At 41.6% G+C, this 19417-nt stretch overlaps 1 protein-coding gene and 1 long non-coding RNA gene across 3 annotated transcripts; both read right to left on the bottom strand.

The window, feature by feature from the left end:
• Window positions 1-427: 427 nt before the first annotated feature.
• Window positions 428-8192, bottom strand: LOC106897028 (chromosome unknown open reading frame, human C14orf180). 2 transcript variants are annotated; one of them, XM_014957396.1, is made up of 4 exons: window positions 7976-8192; window positions 5473-5599; window positions 3558-3584; window positions 428-995 (listed from the first exon to the last, which is right to left on the bottom strand). In XM_014957396.1, the coding sequence occupies exons 1-4, from the start codon at window positions 8060-8062 to the stop codon at window positions 796-798; spliced, it is 441 nt and encodes a 146-aa protein (XP_014812882.1). In that variant the 5' UTR covers window positions 8063-8192; the 3' UTR covers window positions 428-795. The 2 variants fall into 2 exon arrangements, with proteins under 2 accessions (XP_014812882.1, XP_014812881.1); XM_014957395.1 differs by having other exon boundaries at window positions 428-998; window positions 7976-8188.
• Window positions 8193-9323: 1131 nt separating this feature from the next.
• LOC106897105 lies at window positions 9324-18578 on the bottom strand. Its single transcript, XR_001413721.1, has 3 exons — window positions 18503-18578; window positions 10233-10330; window positions 9324-9431 (listed from the first exon to the last, which is right to left on the bottom strand). It is a non-coding gene; the product is annotated as an uncharacterized LOC106897105 (long non-coding RNA).
• Between the last annotated feature and the right edge of the window lie 839 nt (window positions 18579-19417).

Raw genomic sequence — 19417 nt, 5'->3', positions numbered from 1 at the left:
ATTCCATGTTTGTTGCATGATCTCCATTAAAAGGATTCCCTTCAGAGAGATGCATGCTGTGGTGGGACAATGGAAGGGTAAAGGGGCTTTGCCTCCCACACCTTCATAAACAGGTCATATTGCCATTATACCAGGCCTTGAACACCCAGGCATAAATGCATAACCTCTGGCTGAATGCAAGCACTACCATAAATCCTGTAAGCTCAGCTCGTGCAGTTTATGGACTGAATCAAACCCAGAGGATTAAACTACTGATTTGATAATTAACCTGGGATTCAATGCCACTATTTATTATGTTAGGCAAATAAACTATTTACTGCTTAAATGAGTTTTCATGGGCTTTTTCACACCTGGGAGTCAATTGAAACATTAAGAAACAGCTTTTGTCCATGGAGGGAAAAAGAAATGGATGAAGGGAAACAAGAAAGCCATTTGCCAAGATTTTACTAATAATCATTTCAGGTGTATAAATATAGCAGCTTGCCAAGCCTTTGGCCACCAGAGCAGTGTTTGTGCAATAGCTCAGCTTTATTTTAACTTTTGCAGAATAGCTCTTAGGAGGCTTGAGGAGAAACATGGTTTGATAATGTGGGGAAAAAAAAAAAAAAAAAAAAAAAAAGAAAAAACCAAGGGAAACAAGTAGCTGCCGGACAGTGCACAACAGGGGTGGTTTTCTTGCTCTTCAAGGTGGATGCTCATGTGTTCCCCGCATGTGGCTGGAAGAGACGGGGAGGTTTGCACTGCCACATGGTGGTTAGCAGTGCTCTGAGATATCTGTCAGGCCAGAGGACATTGCTACTGCCTCATAAACCAAGTCCAGCATTTCTGAGCAACGTGCCTTATCTGAAGAAAGAAGATAACAAGTCGAGATTGAAATTCCTCCAGGACTTTGACATCTTGCTTCATGCTGGTGTAGTAGAGACTCACAGCAAGGACCAGCACTGCACAAAATGAGAGCCATAAGAGCACGGGCAATCCAGATGATGACCTGTCATCTACTGAATGGTGATGAGGAGAAAAAAAAAAAAAAAGCAGCATTATTTTAGTGTCATCTTAAACACTTCCCAAATTTGACCCCCTGCTGATGCCTTTGTCCCAGTTTTCTGGGAACAGCAGGGTACATGGGGCTCTGGTTGTGAGTACTTCCACAGGCATCAGTTAAATGACAGTGAGTCACACCTCCCGGTGGAGGGTGGTGAGTATAAAAGATCTCATCTAATGGAGCATTTAAAGAGTTTAATTATATACAATAAGAACAGGATTACCATAGCTAATGCATGATCTCAAATTTCCCTCCAGCAATTATTTTTTTTATACCTTTAAGTTAGGTGTTAGGTTAAATACTAGGACAATATTAAGCTACCTCATCTAATTATTTAATGCTCACAAAATGTTCCTTAAAGAGAGAAGATCTAGATTTCTGTCCTTTTCACTGGAAACTCAGCTTGTTTGGGCTTCTTGCTAATTCCAGTAAGAACTGAGATTAATTGCACTGGAACATACTCAACACTTGCTCTTAAGCAGGAGGACACTGTAAACTTTTTTCTTGCTTTTGAGATATAGTTCAAGGATGTTTAAAGTGCCATAGGTCAGGCACAGTTGACATGTGGAAATCAATGGGCTACATATAAGTCGTTGGCCCCATAGGATTTGGGGATCCAGTTTGGTTCAGATCTGGCTGCTCTGTTTGACAGCACAGTCATTGCACAGTCAACGCTATTATTTTATAAAGCACTTTGAGTATTAAACATGCAGTATAAAGCCAAATTCATGCCTGAATAAAAACCTGTAGTGTGCAGCTATTTTCCTCCCATATGCACGTAATCAATAAGGAGATAAAAATGTGGTGTGTATTATAATGGGTAAAGGACCAATATTATCTGTAACATATTTAAATTAGCTTCTACTATGAGCCCTGGAATACACAGCAGTCAATTAAACTGTCATACAAACGTACAGAGAGGAAGGTAAAAGTCATAAAACCAAGCAAGAAACACATAATAATGGATCAAAAAGTGTATGGGGAAAAGGTAAAATGTTAATAGGCAGTTACTTTATAGCTAACCAGAAACCAAATCAATGTCCCATAATAGATCTGAGTGAATTATTTGCAGCAAATAATTTACTCATTTGAATTTAGCCCCTCTTTCTGTTTGCAAATTACCCATGACCAGACTTCAACTTTTATAAATTTGTTTATTTGGCATTATTCTGTGAATGGTTTATATGATTTTCAAAGCATGGAGCCTGGCTGACGAGCATACCTGGTGATGGTGAAAGTTTTCTGTGAAAGCTAAACAGCTTTTCACATCAGCCCTTTTCTATGAAGTGCTTATAGCCTTTTGTGATCTTGCAGAAGTTACTTTCCATGTGAAATTTCTGGTTGGTCTCAAAAGCAAACTTTCTTTTTTCTTATATCCTCTCAATTAAGGAGAATGTTCAGTCCAGGAACAGGAAAATAATAACGTGGAAGAATAATCCCACCCACAAAACAGCAATGAGTTATGATCGCACCAGTTTCTGCACATCACTGCAATTATGTGCTTAAATGTAAGTTTGTTCTATTCTGGATTACAAATGGAAAATTAACGCTTAAATTTGCTAGTCGAATTGTTTGTTGGAACAGCACATTCAGCCGTAACCACATGCCCAGTCTAAGAAAAAGGCAGCTCATCTGAGAAAAACACTTGACTGGGATACAGGAGATTTTGTGCTAGTTCCTGCCTTGGACACACATTTCCACTGTCACCTGGTGAATATTTGGTCTTTCCTTTTCCACCTGGCTCTTTCCAGCCTATGATACCTTGCTCCTAGCCCAATAACCACCTTAGCTGATATTGCCATTGGCATGAGCGTGCAACCCCTCTTCCTGGGCCATACTAACAGCTGGGGGTGTGGGGACATTTGCTTCCTTTTGGCCTCCAAACACTATGGCTCTGTCTGTGTGTGTATATACATACAGGAATATATGTACCCCTTTCCCCTTACTGCATGGCACACAGCAGGGGCTGGATGCTGGCCAGGGCCTCTAGAAATGATCACCATCATAAGAACATCCAGGTACACACATTTGCTTCAGGGTCTGTGAGGCTGGCTGGCCTCAAACATCCTTGCAAACAAAAAAGGAATACCAGATTATTTTTATTATTTCTACCCTGCTGCCAGCATATAAATGAATTGTCTCTTCCCCACATATGAAAGTCAGCAGGGAGAACTATTGTTTTGCTTGGGGTGCTTTCCCTGCATATCTTAGTGAAAAACCTGTACCTATTCTATTGCCATAAAATATATTAATTATATTTAAATTAAAAATAGCTTCAGGGATTTCGTTTTTGTTTCCACTATTTGTCTGACTAGATGTCTTGTTTAAAATACTGCACCAGACCTCATCAACACCTTGTACTTTATATGCTGAGAAGAAAAAGCAACAACCACTGACAGCATGAAATGCTTTGAATAGGGAGGATATATTTGCACAGTGCATCCCAGCAGCCACAAAGCAAACTCGGGTTAGTGCCACGGATGGCTCACAGTTATAATGTGAAACTTTGACTTACCCACCATGTAGTCACAGCAGGAAATGGCTAGAAAACAGAATGAAAATGTTCTTACATGCCTGTAAAGGCCTCCTTGCAGCAGATAAATAAGAAAGCAAGCACCAAGCAGTGTCTCTGAAATTGCCTGTTGCCTTATAGAGGCCAGGCTACCTCTTACAGCACTTTTGTCTGTACAGATTTATGCCAGATGAGGATCTGCCCACTCCATGCAAACATGCAGATGTAGGTTTATTTCAGAAAAGTGAGAAAAAAATGATTGTTTGGGGGATTTCAGAGGAAGAGATTGCTGGTGTTGCAAGGAGGTCAGGAGCTAGCTCTAGCAAAAAAGACCTCCCTCTTCCACAAAATTTCTGGAAGGGAAAGGAGACAGACCATCAGATTGAGAGAAGAATGAAAGTGAAGAAAGCAAAGCCCACTGGCAGATGCAATTTTCATCCAACACTATCCTGGAACTGCCTCCGCTTGGCAACCAGGACCCAGATACAATCCAGGATGAAAAATCCACAAAATGGAAAAATTCAGTGGTGCCAGCAACCTTTGTCTTACCAGCCTCTACATTAATAATATTGCATGGGCAAACAACAAATTGTCTAAATCACGGGCTGTTTGCAACACAGAATGCTAATTATGGGTTAGGACATTTCTCATGTCTTCATGGAAAAGACTCCAAGTCTTCTATGTCCTTGCAGCTCCCTGAAGCTCAGTTGTGGCTGTGCTGAATTCAGAGAAGCTGAGAGATGAACCAGGTCTCCTGAGCTGGACTGGGCTGCAGGACTACCAGTGCTGATAGAGGGGCATGGACCCTGGCAGGGAGCTGAAGGAGGTATTACATCTTATCAAAATCCTATTCTTGAGCAGTCCCATGACCTTTAGAGATTTTAGGGCCGACTCAGCGAGTGTTCCCAGGAGTCCAGTTTTGATGGGAAAGCCCAGGCTGTGTCAACAGCCTTGTCAAGAAACAGCTTTTCACTCCTGCATTAGGAGGCAACAGAAACAACGTGTTGCAAAACCAGTGCAAGGTCTGTGTACAAACACAGTAGTAGCTGCCAAGCTTTGATTTTAGAAGCTGAGTAGCCGGCCAAACAGGCGGGTGACATAGAAATGTCACCATTCTGTCACCTGTGTTTTTACTGACTGATGTAACAAAACCATACAGTTTTAGTTCCATATCAATAAATGCAATTTTTCTTAGTTGGGTCAGTTTGTAAAGGTGGGAATGAAGCAACAGTTCTTATTTGTTTATGAATTGTATATAGCGCGTGCAGAAGTGCAGACTGGATCCTTTTGCCAGACCTCTGCTTCAGGGCACTCCCAGTTGACCTGCAAACCGTTTTTTTTGGCTCATGAGTGAAAGCCCAGAGGTTATGTTAGCTCTATCATTCCTTGGGTACCCTCCTTGGCAGAAAGGGTTACATCCTGGCAGCTTTTAGCCCCAGTTGGCCAGCCAGGCTCAGACCTTTACTATTGTATCTGATGGCACGCATGTTACTCAGAAACTTGAAGGGGCTGCTTCCCTCCTTGCCATTACATCCTGGTTATCCAGAGGACAAATTTGGTCTTAAATTTGTGTTCAAATGTAGTTTGAGATCCTTTTCTACCAGTGGAAGCACTGTTCTGGGCTCAGCCAAACCCATGCTCTACAACGATCCCTGCGGGGGCTGACTCAGGAGGTCACCACGAGAACAGCCCTGAGGCTGCTCTAATGGGATGGAGAAGCTTGTTGCCTCCCGGGTCAGGCAGGCAAATGGACCAGATACAATTCTGCAGAGCACAGAGCAAAAATTGTCTGTCCTCTGCTCCGTGCTGAGCTCCAAATCACACATAACGTTATGACAGGGGGAAGTTAATGTAGACAGACAGGGTGAATGTCAAAGGCTGGAAAGGTCATGCCAAAGGCTTAGTAGCTTGAGCGTACCATGTTCAATGACTTCTTCTGGCTCACGAAATCGAACCCTTCTCTCTGCTTTCCTCTTTTCCCCCACAGCTTGGTCCACAGGTGGCCTTTTCCTCAGTATTGAAGGAGGATAGCTACTGTCATCTGTCTAAAGAGTTGATCAAAACACAAAACACATGGCCATTCAAACTGGAGTAATACATCTAGGGGAAACTTTGAGCTTTCGTGGCTATGTTACCATGTCCCCTGAAGGGCATGATATGAAACACATCTGTTTTGACATTTATAGTCAGACCACTGTAATATTTATAGCAAGACAATATGGATATTCCTTCATTGTCATAGATCTTCAGTACTCTAAAGCTGTCTTCTGAGGGAAAAGGCTGGTTAAAGCAACGGACAGCAAAGTGTTCAGAAAGGATTTCTCTAAATTGGAGTGAACAGTTATTGAAGGTGGCTGCTCAACAGCCCTGGGGTAGACGAACATAAACGCGATATGAAATATATGAACCATATCATTGGGAGCACCTTTGAAATGTTCTGAGCTAAGCAGCTCTGTTCTGAACGCAGTGTTGCTATTTCAACAACTGAGACTGTGCAGCAGTCTTGGGTTTGGACACTATCCTGATGGGTATGAGAAGGTAATTTATTTCCCCTTAAATATTACTCTTATGTTGTTGCTCTCTTTTTCGCTTGGAAGCCACATTCAGTCTTTGATAACAGAATCAGATTGCTGTGGATTCTGCCAAATGACAAGAAACAGAGCTGCAACAATAAAAATAAATCACTTCTCTGTGTAGGAACACTCCCCAAAATGAATCCAAAGCATTTTGGTTCAGAGACACCCACTGTCCTCTGAAAGTGGAGAGCAGATAGCAAATTTTCAACTTTTCAAAGACCTAAGTGGGTGGCAGAGATTCTTCACATTTTTTTTTATACTTTAAGATCAAAGTCACCTTCTTTACTTCTTTCCTCTACTTCCTTCGCTTCCTCTGCTAGGTAAAGGGTATTATTTCTTAGAAGGTTTGCTTGGTCCTTCTAGTCACTGTCCCTGCTCCTTTTTTTCCCCTTGTGTGTCATTTCCCCTTGTATGTCACTTGGTGATTGCCCACTTCTTTTTCCATGTTTTTCTGCCTGCTTTAATCTCTCTGTTCCTCAATGCTCACTACTTTTGCCCATTTTTAGGCTCAAATACCCTTACCCTACACCTTTTTTCTTTGGGTGCTTTCCCCACACTCCCCATTTCACACACCTGTTTTTTGGTCTGCAGAAGCAGGATTAAGTCCTGTAACCTGCAGTCTGGGGGTGTCAGACCCCAGAGTAGAGAGGATAAGTAAGTTTCTCTACACATCACACTCTGGATAATCTCAGAAAGGCATATGACATTGCCAGCAGGAGTGAGGAACACCTTCAGCTTTGATACCTTCTCCTGAGGGATTTATAAACCAGATCTCAGCTTAATTTGTCACTGATAAAGACAATTTCTCTGAGCTTGGAGTCATACAAGCATCCATTCTACCTCTGTCTCATGACCAGGGACAGTGTGTGTTGGAGCTCTGTGTTTTTCATTCAGCAGCTCAGAAGATGGAAGACCCATCCAGGGTATGGGAAACCTGGATTCAATTTCTTTCTAAGTCCAAGGGAATATAAACCCACATCTCTTACACACACACCCTCATCATCAGATGCTGTGGTGCACACGTGGGAACAGGGAATCTCAGACTCTGCCACTGAAGCTGTCTTGTTTGGCCTCGAATAATTAAATATTCATTGAGCTAAAGAAAGAACGAACGAAAGAATGACTTTACAGCCTGGTGTTTTGGTGCTCCCTTGGGGGTGGGAGAAATCTGCTCCTCTCCTTGCTCCAATGAATACTTAATATGAAATACTTAAATATTCATTGGAGCAGTCACTGGGAACAGGGTCTCTCATCTACCAGGTGAGTACCCTAATCACTCTGCTATAGCCACACACACACATACACACACTTTCTGGCACGATGAATATTTAATTACTCTGTGTAAAATGAAACAGGTTTAGGGAGACACAGCAGAAGATACCCAGCTCACACTAACAGTGGTTATAGTTTTAGCTGGGAGGGCTCCTCCCATGGCACAGCCAAGGAAACTGAACCTTATTTTTGAAGAGATTTTTAACTCCATGTGCAGTTCTTGTTCATACAAGCTATTCCAAACCCCTAAAGGTTATATCACATCAGAAGAGAAAAATATTAAGCAACTGGCTTGTTGGGTAGCACCTAGACAAAGACGGCCTTAAAAAGGAAGTGACATCTACAATATTTACTAGGCTTTAACAACCTGTGGAAATCAAAGCTACGCAGTGTCAGGAAAAAAATGACATGCTTTTCCCACAGACAGAGACCCGGTGTTAACATACTGTGACAAGAGCTGGAAACCTACCAAAGTGCTAGTCAGGAAATTAAATGCCCTTAAAAACAACCCATTTGTGAAAAGCTCTGGGCTTTGGACACAAGGACTCTATCACTCGTCAAGAGATTACTTACCCGCAGCTCCTCTGCACTAGGATCAGAAGGTGGGGCTGGACATATTTGGGACATGTACCCTGGATGCCAACATGAAGCCTCCCACATGAAGCTTCGGTTGGAAAGCCACTTGCTCAAGAAAATGGGAAGGACCAGGGCAGAGTGTCTGGAGATCCCTCTGCAGCGAGGACTGAGCAGGCAGTGCCCCTGAGCAGATGGGAACAGCCGCAAATGACAGAGGAGTGGAAAGAAGAGTTTCCGCCCTTCATACCAGCGTTGGCTTGGGAAGGATGACGTTACTTGAAATATACTCGGTAGCCAAAAATAACACAGAGTGATAATAGTGATTGTGCAGCTGGAAAGCATGGCTTTCCTGGCAACTGGGAAGGGGCTGAATAGAGCAAATCACAGATAAACACCTACATATTTATATGCATAAACATGAAGTTGAGGCTGTTCTTTTTATCATGATTGATTCATTTCCATGATCATGTTAATATCCTTTCCAGAAACTATTCCCAATCTCAAAAGTTTTGCAAGTTGGATTGATTTTAAACCATTTCCCGTTAAACACATGTGGGTAAGGCCATCAGAAAATGATATAGATATAGTGGGATCACGTATATCTCCCTCCAGTACAGTTATGGCCTCACTTTATATGTTTTACAAATTAGATCCATTATTATAGTAATAAAGTGGGTTTTTAACATTAGACATTTCTACAGATATTATAATAAGATTATTGATAGGAAGAGAGGTGATTTACTGTTCAAGAGGCTTTAACAGCCCCTTGTCAAATGCTGAAGGCTGTTCATCATCAAATATACAATTTCCAGTCAGAAATACCTGCCATGACTGCTGAAATACGACGGTTTACTGTCTCTACAAGCACAAGCTTGAGCCTTTTTTCGTTCTTTTCCTGGAGGTATTTATTTGCTGTGGCATGTTCAAAGTGCTTAGTTGTGTGTAATTTTCCAGGCGGAAAATGGCAGGCTCAAACTGGCCCTCATTTTGCACGTACCCAGCAGTGGAGTGAAGGCTGCAAGATGCTTACATTGACACTGGGAACCAGAGGGCACAACAGCTCTGCAGGCTTCACTGGTTTAATCTTTCTTTCAGGGATTTTGGGAGTGAGTGAGTACATAGAAAGGGTCGGGATCTTCCCCCAGAGAAAACTGGCCCAGTACAGAAGGGGAGGCATCCACAGCTGATGTGGGGCCTGCAGGCCCCTTTGAGCCTCACTGCCCTTGTGCTTATAAGGGCCGCTGTCCTCAAACCCTTCCCTTTCCAGCAGTAAAAGCAGTAGCAACATGGAGAAGGACACATTTCGATGGCCTGGGGCTCTTCACTGAATGTATTGTCGCCTTACCTTCTCTTTCCTGTGCATTGGGGTGATGGAGGGCTTTTCCTCATGCTGCAACCGGCTCACAGCTGCAGGCCTTGTGAAACGCTCTCAAAATCCCCTCTCTGGTGTGTCCTGCAAGTGTTTCACAGCGGTTATTTTGGGATATCTAAGCTGAACTTTCGGTGGGGAAAAGTAATGCTTCAAAATTTTGTTCGTAGTAGATCCTAGACAGAAAGGTGACAAGGCCTTTCAAACCATGGTCCCTGCTTTCTCCTCTGCTTTCTCCTTCCTCTTATTGTTGTACACTTGCTACTAATTAATATAAGAAAGAATTTACCAGTCTACTTTGGCCAGCAAAACTGATGGAGGTGAGAAGAGGGAAGTCAAACTCTAGTCTTCATCTAGCTTTGACTTGTCTCATTTATTTTTACTGGTGTCATCCAGAAAGGCACATAAGAAGGTCTCGTGCAACCTCTTATTCCTGCAGAGAGCGGCAGTGAGCTTGTGAGCTTTTAGACCTGAATTAAAAATCCTATTCCTGTCTTTTTCACTAAAGCTGGTTTTATGGAAAGAAAGGTCTTACATTTTTTCTAAAAAATGATCAGCAAATTTTTGGTATTTTCTTAAAAAAAATCCTCTCAGAAAAGTCAAGGGGGTTCGTCGTATTCAAGAAATGGACATATGGAGACAACATTTATCATTTTCGATGCCAGAAACCATTTCTTTACAGTTCTAGAGATTGACCTTAAATGTAAACAATTTATCTGTTCATGTCATTGAAAAATAATTAGGCAGCTTATAAATGTTTTCATGAAAGATTGCTGTCCAAATGCTAGGAATGATCATTTCATAGTGCCAGTCTCACTTTTATCCCACAATGTGTTAATCATATTGATAGCAATGGTAGTAAATGCTTGAATAATTAGTAGTTACCTGGGCACTCAAGTTCCAGTGGATAAAGATGTCAGTTCAAATCCCATAACAGGGACAGATCCATTCCTCCTAAGTGCTTTTGATTGCAGTTTAACAACCTAAAATTGGATACACATTAGGAATAAAACACAGTTTAATGCATGAAGTGAAAGAAAAAGGAAAATAACTTCACTAGCCTCTGAAATCACCAGTAATAAATAATAGTTACAATAGTGGGATAATTTCTGCTTTGGAAGCTGGAAAAATTTCCTTTAACATTGCCCCCTCCTTTTTAAAGTAATTTTTCATCTAAGCTTTGATCTCATTTCATGCAACATATGTCAGAACCAAAGCTGGACAAAGAAATCGTAAATGAATTATTTAGCTGATGAGTGTCACCTCTATTTCTTTCAGCTAATTGTTCACAAATAGATAGTGACTTTTGTGAACGTATTCATTATTCAGATTTATTCAGTGGATAATTACTGGGAGTAATTCTTTGTCTGTAGATTGCTTGGAAGCATTTCGCTGGTAGCATTTAATAGTAAAAATCTATCCAGGCTTTCAATACAAGACAAAGTAAAAATATCTGTAACTACTGATGGAGTCCTTAAGCACAAACAATATACTGCAGTCTTTACGAGCAACGCCAGCATTTTCAGGAAGAACCCCACTACTTCTCATGGTACATAGGAGGGAAAGCAAAGACATCTCAACTGTCTGTGTGGTGCCAACTGTGAATGGTGCTTGTTATATATGCAAATAAGTTTTTACAAGAAAAGCATTGCTTAAGTGTTTGCTCAGCACAAAAACAAAACAAGCTTGAACAAAACATGATTGACTTCCCAGTGAATAAATATGAACAGTCCACACAAAGGAACTAACTGCACATCCACTATTTTCCCGCAAAACCCCAATGGAAGATGTCTAGGAAATAAACATAACATGATAAAACAATTTTATGCTCAGAGGATAGCTGTGTAACCAGATGAACTCTTTTTCCATTTCCTTCTGCGGGAATAAATATTTTAGACAAGCAAAGTACTTTGTAAATGATGCCTTTGTGGGGATTCGTCTGGCCTTGCTCAATTATTTTGAAACCTAGCAATTTTCTCATATCATTGAATCTGGCTTTATTACAAATAGGGTCATAGAAATAGTCACTCATTGCGATAATGGACTTAGTTTATCTTAACTATGAACACTTCCAGCAGGTTTACACACACGTATATATTCAATATTCATGGATATGCACAGTGCATATATATTAATAATGAAGTAACTGTATCTTCAACAATCTGAAAACAAAATCACGTAATACCATACAGTGCGGGGTGCACTGGTAACTGGAAGCAGCATATCAGGATAACAGAACAGAAAAGGAATAAATAAATTAGAAGGGAGTCTTCCATATCTTCTTCAACTTCCAGAGTGTCAATTGAGCCTTTGTTCAATATTCCACCTTTCGTGGTTCTGTGTGCTCTTGATTAATAATTTAGAGATGCACCTTTTGGCAGCAAGGTAAGTTTTGTGTTTGCCAAGAGTGATTTTCCACCAGTCAGGGAATACATCAGGAAATACAAAGGCAAATTGGCCCACAGAGCATAATTAGCTGTGTGCCTTCTTCCTTTTTCTGCCTCTGGAGAAACAGATTTACGGCTGGAAGGTGCGGGACACCCATGAGGTGTCATACGGCACTGTTTCTGCTCCTCAAACCTTTTAGGGACAAAAGCACAGCATAAATCCCAACCTTAAGATAAAAATCAGCCCTTTGGACTGTGCGTTTCCATGTGTATTGCACGAACAGAAGGGTCACGGTTAATCTCTGATCTGATGGTCACTCTAAAATGGGGCGGTTTTGTGGAGTTGGGGAAAAAATGATCAACAACAAAGCATTATGGAGACAGAGCAATGAATGGTCAGGTGGTCTGATAACACTTGGTGTGCACAGCCAGCTAGCAATCAGTTTTCACTGAAAGCAATCAGTTTTCCTTTCTGCATATCTGTTAATTCCTGTGACGCCTGCGACCTGCATACCCAGGTGCATTTCCCCCCGCCAAAGGAAGGGCAGTGTGTTCAGCATGAAGCACAACATCAACGGTCCCCATGGTTCTCCATGAAGGACCCACAAGGCTAATCTCCTAGTGAGGTCTTCTCTTCACCCTTTATATGTTACTACCCTGGAGGTTTTCAGGATCACACAGATCTAGAAGTTCCCCTTGGACGTAGACAGGCAGACCTGGGGCTATTCATCCAGCAACTGCAGCCTTGCGTTGCTACTTTTGCAAAACTTAGATTAGGCATGGAAATATCACATGCAGCCATCTGATCCATCACAACAGAACTCATTTCTGAAGGCAGAGGCCTGGCTTTATTTGTGGGTATAACAGGCAATTCTGAGTGATGACCATCTGCCTGGACCTGTGGCACCACAGTGTGCAAGGGTTTGTACTGGTTTTGAACTGAGTTCTGCTCTAAGGCAGAGACATAAACACTGAGCAGAACATGGAGTAAGGTTTTGCATTGTGGTTAGAACATCCTCACTGCAGGGGAGAGCGATTTCTGCTCTATTGGGACTGGCTAGAAGTGATTTAACTCTGTTGAGGAACTTGGTCTCAATTCATCCTTGGCATGAATCCATTGACTTATAAAAGGCATGGATCCATCTCCATTTCTTAAAATTGCCTCTCTTATTCATGCGTCTTTCCAAGTAGATGTTACAAATAACCACAGAGTACTTGTGATGATATATAGTACACACAGAGAGAATTTCTGGGCAGCTGAAATGAACTTTCTACATAATTACAGAATGATTCCACATCCATTTCATAATTAGACTCCTGAGATTACAGCCAAGTGATTATTTGTCATTCAACATGCATTCTTATTTTGGAAAAGTCCCATAAGCCATTAGGTTTATTCCACCTGAGGTTTTCTAATTCGTTCTGTTCATCCTGCCACTGGGATCTAAAATGTGAAGCATGTATTGATTGAATCAGAGTTACCAAGTAACCAAATGCTAATATCTGCTGTTGACTCACTGTTTCCACACCAGCCAGTCCTGTTGATGTGGGATGTAGGAGATGGACAGGCTGGAGTGAACGATGTCATTCTGAGTCAACTTTTGTCACATGCATATTGTATTTTAGGAACAAAAAGGAGTGGAACTGAAACCTTTGTTTAAAGCATCCAGGACGCAGTTGATGGCAAGGTTGTCATCAGCCATGAGATAGAGAGGGACAGAGCCATGAGAATGAGAAGGATTAACCCACTGCCAGCAAGAGGATGGCTGAGCTGGCATAAAACAGAATGGGAGGTTAAAAAGGCATGAAAAGAAAAACCCTCAGAAACAGCCAGAAGAGAATTATCTTCAGGAATTACATTTTAACAGTAATCACTTTGTGCTCTCTGTTGTGTTCTGGCTCTTTCTGTAATGATTTCTCATTTCCCCAGGTGAGTTTTGCCCTGAGCAGGATTCAGGCTGGGATGACTGCAGGGTATAGACTAAAAAGGGGATTAGCCGTCTCGTCTAAATCCCAGATATCAAAAGGCTCCTGTTGACTTCTGCAAGCTGCTGTCTGTCCTCAATGGATTTTAAAAACCCAGTAGCCATTAATGCCAAAGTGGCCCTGAAAAGGGCAGCTAGTGGGACTGATGGCAATGAGAAGGGAAGAAGCCAAGGGAATCCTAAAGCACCTAAATGCAGGCATCGCTGCATAAGATGATTTGAAGTCACTGATGTAAATGCTCTTGAGCTCTATTTGCAGTGTCACCTTGGAAGGGGATTAGATTAGATTAATGACATGAAAGAAGAACAGAAAAATGGAGAAAACAAGCAGATTGATATGTGAGAAAAAACCTAAATGAGTAAAATATGCATGAATTGGAAAGAGTTTGGATGGTGATACTGGATGAAGAAGAGTATAAAAGGCAATTGGCAAATCCTGCTGTCATTGGCAGACACTTTACATTAATGTTAAGTCTATTAATGCCAATATTTGTTCTGGATTTAATTTCTTGTAATTAGCATGTAAGTCTCTCTCCTCCACCTCTCCAAGCCCTGGAGGCCGGTGTTTTCAGAGTAAAACAAGTAGGTTTAACAAAAAGTAATAGGTACAATTTCCAAAACTGGCCAAGTGCTTCTGGAGCCTATATTTAATTGCATCTCAAATTAAGCTGAGGCGAGGAAATGAAGCAAGCAAAAAGAATCCCATCAAAGCCCATCAAAGAATGGTTGTGGACATCAGGATATACAGATAGAATCATAGAATTGTCAAGGTTGGAAGGGTCCTCTCAGATTATCTAGTTCAACCATCAACCTAACACTGACAAAAACCATCACTAAACTATATCTCTGAGTGCTATGTCTACCCATTTTTATAATACCTCTGGGGTGGTGACTACACCACTTCCCTGGGCAGGCTGTTCCAATACTTAATAACCCTTTCAGTGTAATTTTTTTCCCTAAAATCCTGTCTAAACCTCTCCTGGTGCAACTTGAGGCTGTTTCCTCTTGTCCTATCATCTGTTCCTTTGGAGAAGAGACTGATCCCCCCTTGTTACAACCTCCTTTCAGGTAGTTGTAGAGAGTGATAAGGTCTCCCCTCAGCCTCCTTTTCTCTAGTTTAAACAATCCCAGCTCCCTCATCTGCTCCTCACAAGACTTGTGCTCCAGACCCATCACCATGCCCTTTTCTGGACATGTCAATGTCTTTTTTGTATTGAGGTGCCCAAAACTGAACACAGTACTCAAAGTCTGCCCCTTGGTGAGTGACCAGTTTGATAAGCCAGGTTGAAAGCCAGTTATGTTTTGTACAAACAAGCTGAAGATTTATGTTATGTTTTTGTTCCAAATCAGAGCATCCTTTGGCATGCCTGCAGGAGTGTGGGAGGGTCCTGTTTACACCAAGAAAATTTGTATCTTACAGTGGGGTAGCTGAGACCAAGATGGGCTTTTACCAAAAAGTCTGGAACTCAGGTCCAGCTTTGATCCCTGGCAGGTTTGGCTCAGATCTTTAAAATGTGATACCCCTAGGAGGCAGCTTGTTAGAGCCGTGTAACACTTACAGCCCTCTCTCTTTTTTTCCTCCTTCCCTCTCCTTCATTCTTATCAGAGATTTGGTCTGGGACCAGGAAACCTCTCAGTTTAAATCAATATGTTGGTCAGAATCATCTCTGCTCCAACAAATGTGCTTTTTCTGATGTGGAGCACTTTCATCAGCATATTTTTCATCATCTCAAATGTATGAGCCTTTCAATCAGTCTCCTCAATGAAACAATGAAAATTACATTGCCTTCTCTTCTAAAGCTAGACAAATGCAAAGGCAAGGAATAAGCTTCACAGGACAGCTATGGAGATGGTGAATTAATAGGGTCTAAAGGGAGCAGAATTGAAACCGAACTCTTGGTTTATCATATATTTCTGGTTATATGGCTGTTCCCTGACAGAGGTAAAACCTCTGGGTATAGAGAGCTGGTCCAGTGTCTTGCATTCTCTCTTTCATACATTATACCTGCTGTAGCAAGCATTTCTGGGAGAAATATCGAGACTGGAGTGCTCATCTGCTCTCTACCTAATGTTAGCATTTGAGGGCTGGAAAAAATTAGATCCCTTTTGGGCCATGCTGGGCCAAAAGACTCTTTCCAGCTCTACAGTAAAAATGATAGAAATGTGATGCCACAACTTCTCCTTCACAGAAGAAGACCTCTACTGCTTCTGTGACCCTTCTGAAGCTGTAGAACTGAAATGTCTTTTTCCTAACTCTCCCTGTTCCGGCAAGATATGTCACTTGCTGCATGGATAGTGCCAGAGCTGGGAAATAGTGTCAATTTCTTTGATGGACATATTTGATGGTCCAAACCAAAATTTTATTAGCAAGAGATTCTATAAGACTTCTTTAAAGAAAAGTTGCCTTCTGTTTGACTGACATATTTTCTTTACAAGTGGTATTTTGTGCACTATTTCTAAAAGAAAGTAAAAGGACACCTGGTTGTCCCCCAGTCCACAATCAGGGATGCCACTGACTCCAGTGAAGAGTTCTGCATGCAGAGTCCAGGCAGGTTTTCAACTCTGCTGCTCACATCTATAGGACTGATGGATCTCCATTAAATGAGCAAAACTTATCTCTTATCATTTTGGGTCAAGCTGCCTTTCTCCTTACACCCCTGAAAGAATATTGCAGTGAACTGAAATTTTTTAGTGCACGTACAATGGCATATGCTCTTTGGCTAAGTGAAATAATATGAAACACATAGACTAGGGCACAGTGCTGTTGATCCCAAAATATAGATATCAAGTTTCCTATCTGACTAGAGCAATAATTTCTATTAAAGTAATGTTACTGTGAGGGGCACAATCTGCCTGTAAGGTTGGCACTCTGCTGTCTTGAGCTATGACTCTACTGGCTTCTGCCAAAAGGCCAAGTAACTTCATCTGTCATATTCCCACTGCCTTGTCTGCTGTCACTGGCTTATTACAACTGCTGAACTTCCAGCATTTTGGCACTCCCAACGCACTGATACACAGCATAACCTTCTGAATAATATACTCTGCTTGCAGTAGACAAGTGAAGAAAGCATGTCTGCTTCACGCTTCCTTCTCTTTCAATGAATTTTCCTCACATCCACCCATCTCTGCACAAATTCTAAGCCCAGCAGACAGCCTGCTCCTCCAGCCCAGGTTCCTTCAGACTGTGCTGGGTGACTTTACCTGGTATTCGTCACGGTGGTAGCAAATGCTTTAGACTTGGCTGCAGCCTGCTGTGGAAGAGTGATGGGTGAACCAGATGCTGAATGCCTCTCCTGTTTCAGATAGATGGGTATCATGAGAAAGGTGCTTTCTTGAAGCCTGCATATTTTCCTCGGATGCAAAACATGTCCCTTGGCTAAAGCACATACAAAAAGCTTTGAGACTAGAAGAGGAGATTTCCTCAAAGGAACCCTGAAGCCACCACTCTGCCATGTCTCTCAGAAGAACCTGGTGTGAACCAGCATCAGTGATGGAGAATGAGACCAAGTAAGTGCTGGACTAATCAAGTTTGGTGGGTTCCCATGGCCATGATACCCTGTCTGTTCTGTGTACCCTGTCTCCTCACTGCTATTCCAGAAAGGACATCTTCATCTCCTTTATTTTTACAAAATAGAAATCAAGGTAGGAAAATGGCACTCTTTTTTTTTAATTTTTTTTTTTTTTTCTTCTGGGAATATAGAGGAGGAAAAAGAATTCAGAGATTTTGGAGCACTTGGCACCGGTGGTTATCAGTTTTATTTGTCAGTCCAGAGCTGGATTTGGGGACAGCACGTAGCAGAGGAAATGGGCTGTCTCTGGAGAGGAGAAGCCTGTGCTCCAGTGTACTAAGCTGCTCCCAGTCCTTCAAATCAACTGCTCACAGTCCTTCAAATCATCTGCTTGCACAGAAATCTCTTTGTACAAAACCAGGGCTGGAGGAGTCTCTTTACACAAAACCAAGGATGGTGATGTTTTGGGGATGAATTACCCCAAATCTGCCCAACATTCCACGCATTAGTAGCTCTGGCTCTAGGCATGTGCAACCAGACCCCCCAAAATCTGAAATCTTTGCTTTGTTTGCACACCAAAAAGTAAGGTAGCTGCTCCAGGACAGTGAATTTTGCAAATTCAGATACTTGTCAAAACTTTTTATTACAAAACATTCCTGACTGAATAATGACCCAGTCACTATAAGTGCTTTATATAAGCAAAATGGAGGTTAATTCCTGGGTTTGGGAACTGCATTAGGAAGGGAATATAGAGCTTTCCTGATCCATGCAACATTAAGCAGGTCAGACCTCCTTTCTAGAGGTAAAGGGGGTTGTTGGGGATCTGAGATGTTGTCTACCTTGTTTTCAACATTAATGGCAAAATAAGCTCTAGAGGAACAGGCTGTCATACTGCTGTTATAGTGATTCAATTCTAAAAAGTCTGCTAAGAGATTTTATTGCAGCTTCTAATAATGGTTATTAGTGATCATCACTAATATGCTCATTTTCATAAGTCTTGTTTAAGACCAGGGCTGTATAAGAGCTACAGATACTGTAAAGAGACTGTTCCTGCCCTAAAGTCTGTATGAACCGAAGGAGCAATGACAGTTTCCAAGTTTACAGCAGAATAAAGATTGGTCCACAGTTCCCAGAGAGGCTGAATATACAGCTTAAGGGAAAAAAAGCCAAGAAGCCACAGCGTTTTGACAGAAGCAGGTTAAGCAGTTTTATGACAGAGGCTCCCTCCACTCTGGCCTATGCAGGCAAGAACACAAAACCTTTTTTAGACGTACCTGTTGGTCATGATGAAAAACGTAGGCAGCATCTCATACTGACATGTCTAGCTTGGGAGGCCTGCTCAGAAAAATCCTTCATCAGAGCAGCAGCTGTCTCCTTCCCCGGAGCAAATTTCTTTAAAGCTGTCAAAGATGCTGTAATCAGACTAGGTCATCAAAACCGGTCCTCCTGAGGACTGGAAATAAGATCCAGAGATGAGCATTCAGCTACGTGGGCAAGGTCTAAAACACTAAAGTTTCCATTGAAATTAAATGAAGGGACTGTAATTGCTGTGGAAGAAAAGCAAAGCAATCACTGGGAGAGCCCGAAAGCTTTCAAACTACCTCCTGAAATGATGCTGGCTGTAAAGCAGGGATCTATGTGCCGCATAACAGAATCCGATAGCAGAGCTAAGCTTTTACTGGGAAACCAACTTAGATAACTACTGGAGCATTTGCCTGTGTGGCTCCTGGAGCTGAGGCAAATTTTAATCAAGTTTTCACCACACAGTTGAGTAGTTTTATTACCAGGTTAAATAAAAAAAAAGGTTAATAAAGTAATAAAAATGGATTCTTTTTTTTCTTGATTTCAAAACATGAAGCTGTGGTCAATATGTTTAATAATTTGTAAATAGAGTGGAAGAAAGCCCCATAGCCACAGTGACCACTGAGGGGAAATGCTGTGCATTTTCACCCTCTCTTGTGCTCATAAAAGCAGTTTTGTAGTTTCCATAAATCCTTTGTCAGTAAGGAAAAGAAAATGGACTGAATTCCACTCTGGTACAATGTTTACTGTTGTTACTGGAGTTACATCTGGAATAAATTTCTCTAAGACTCAGTCTTAGATAAAATTAAAGGGTATCAGTGTATTTGATTTTAGCTGTATTTACAGTATATTGTTTACAGCGTCTCTGATTTTCCATGATTGAGGAA

Source organism: Calidris pugnax, unplaced genomic scaffold, assembly GCF_001431845.1.
Source record: "Calidris pugnax isolate Ruff unplaced genomic scaffold, ASM143184v1 scaffold211, whole genome shotgun sequence".
NCBI lineage: Eukaryota > Metazoa > Chordata > Aves > Charadriiformes > Scolopacidae > Calidris > Calidris pugnax.
This window is presented reverse-complemented; position numbering and strand designations above follow the sequence as displayed.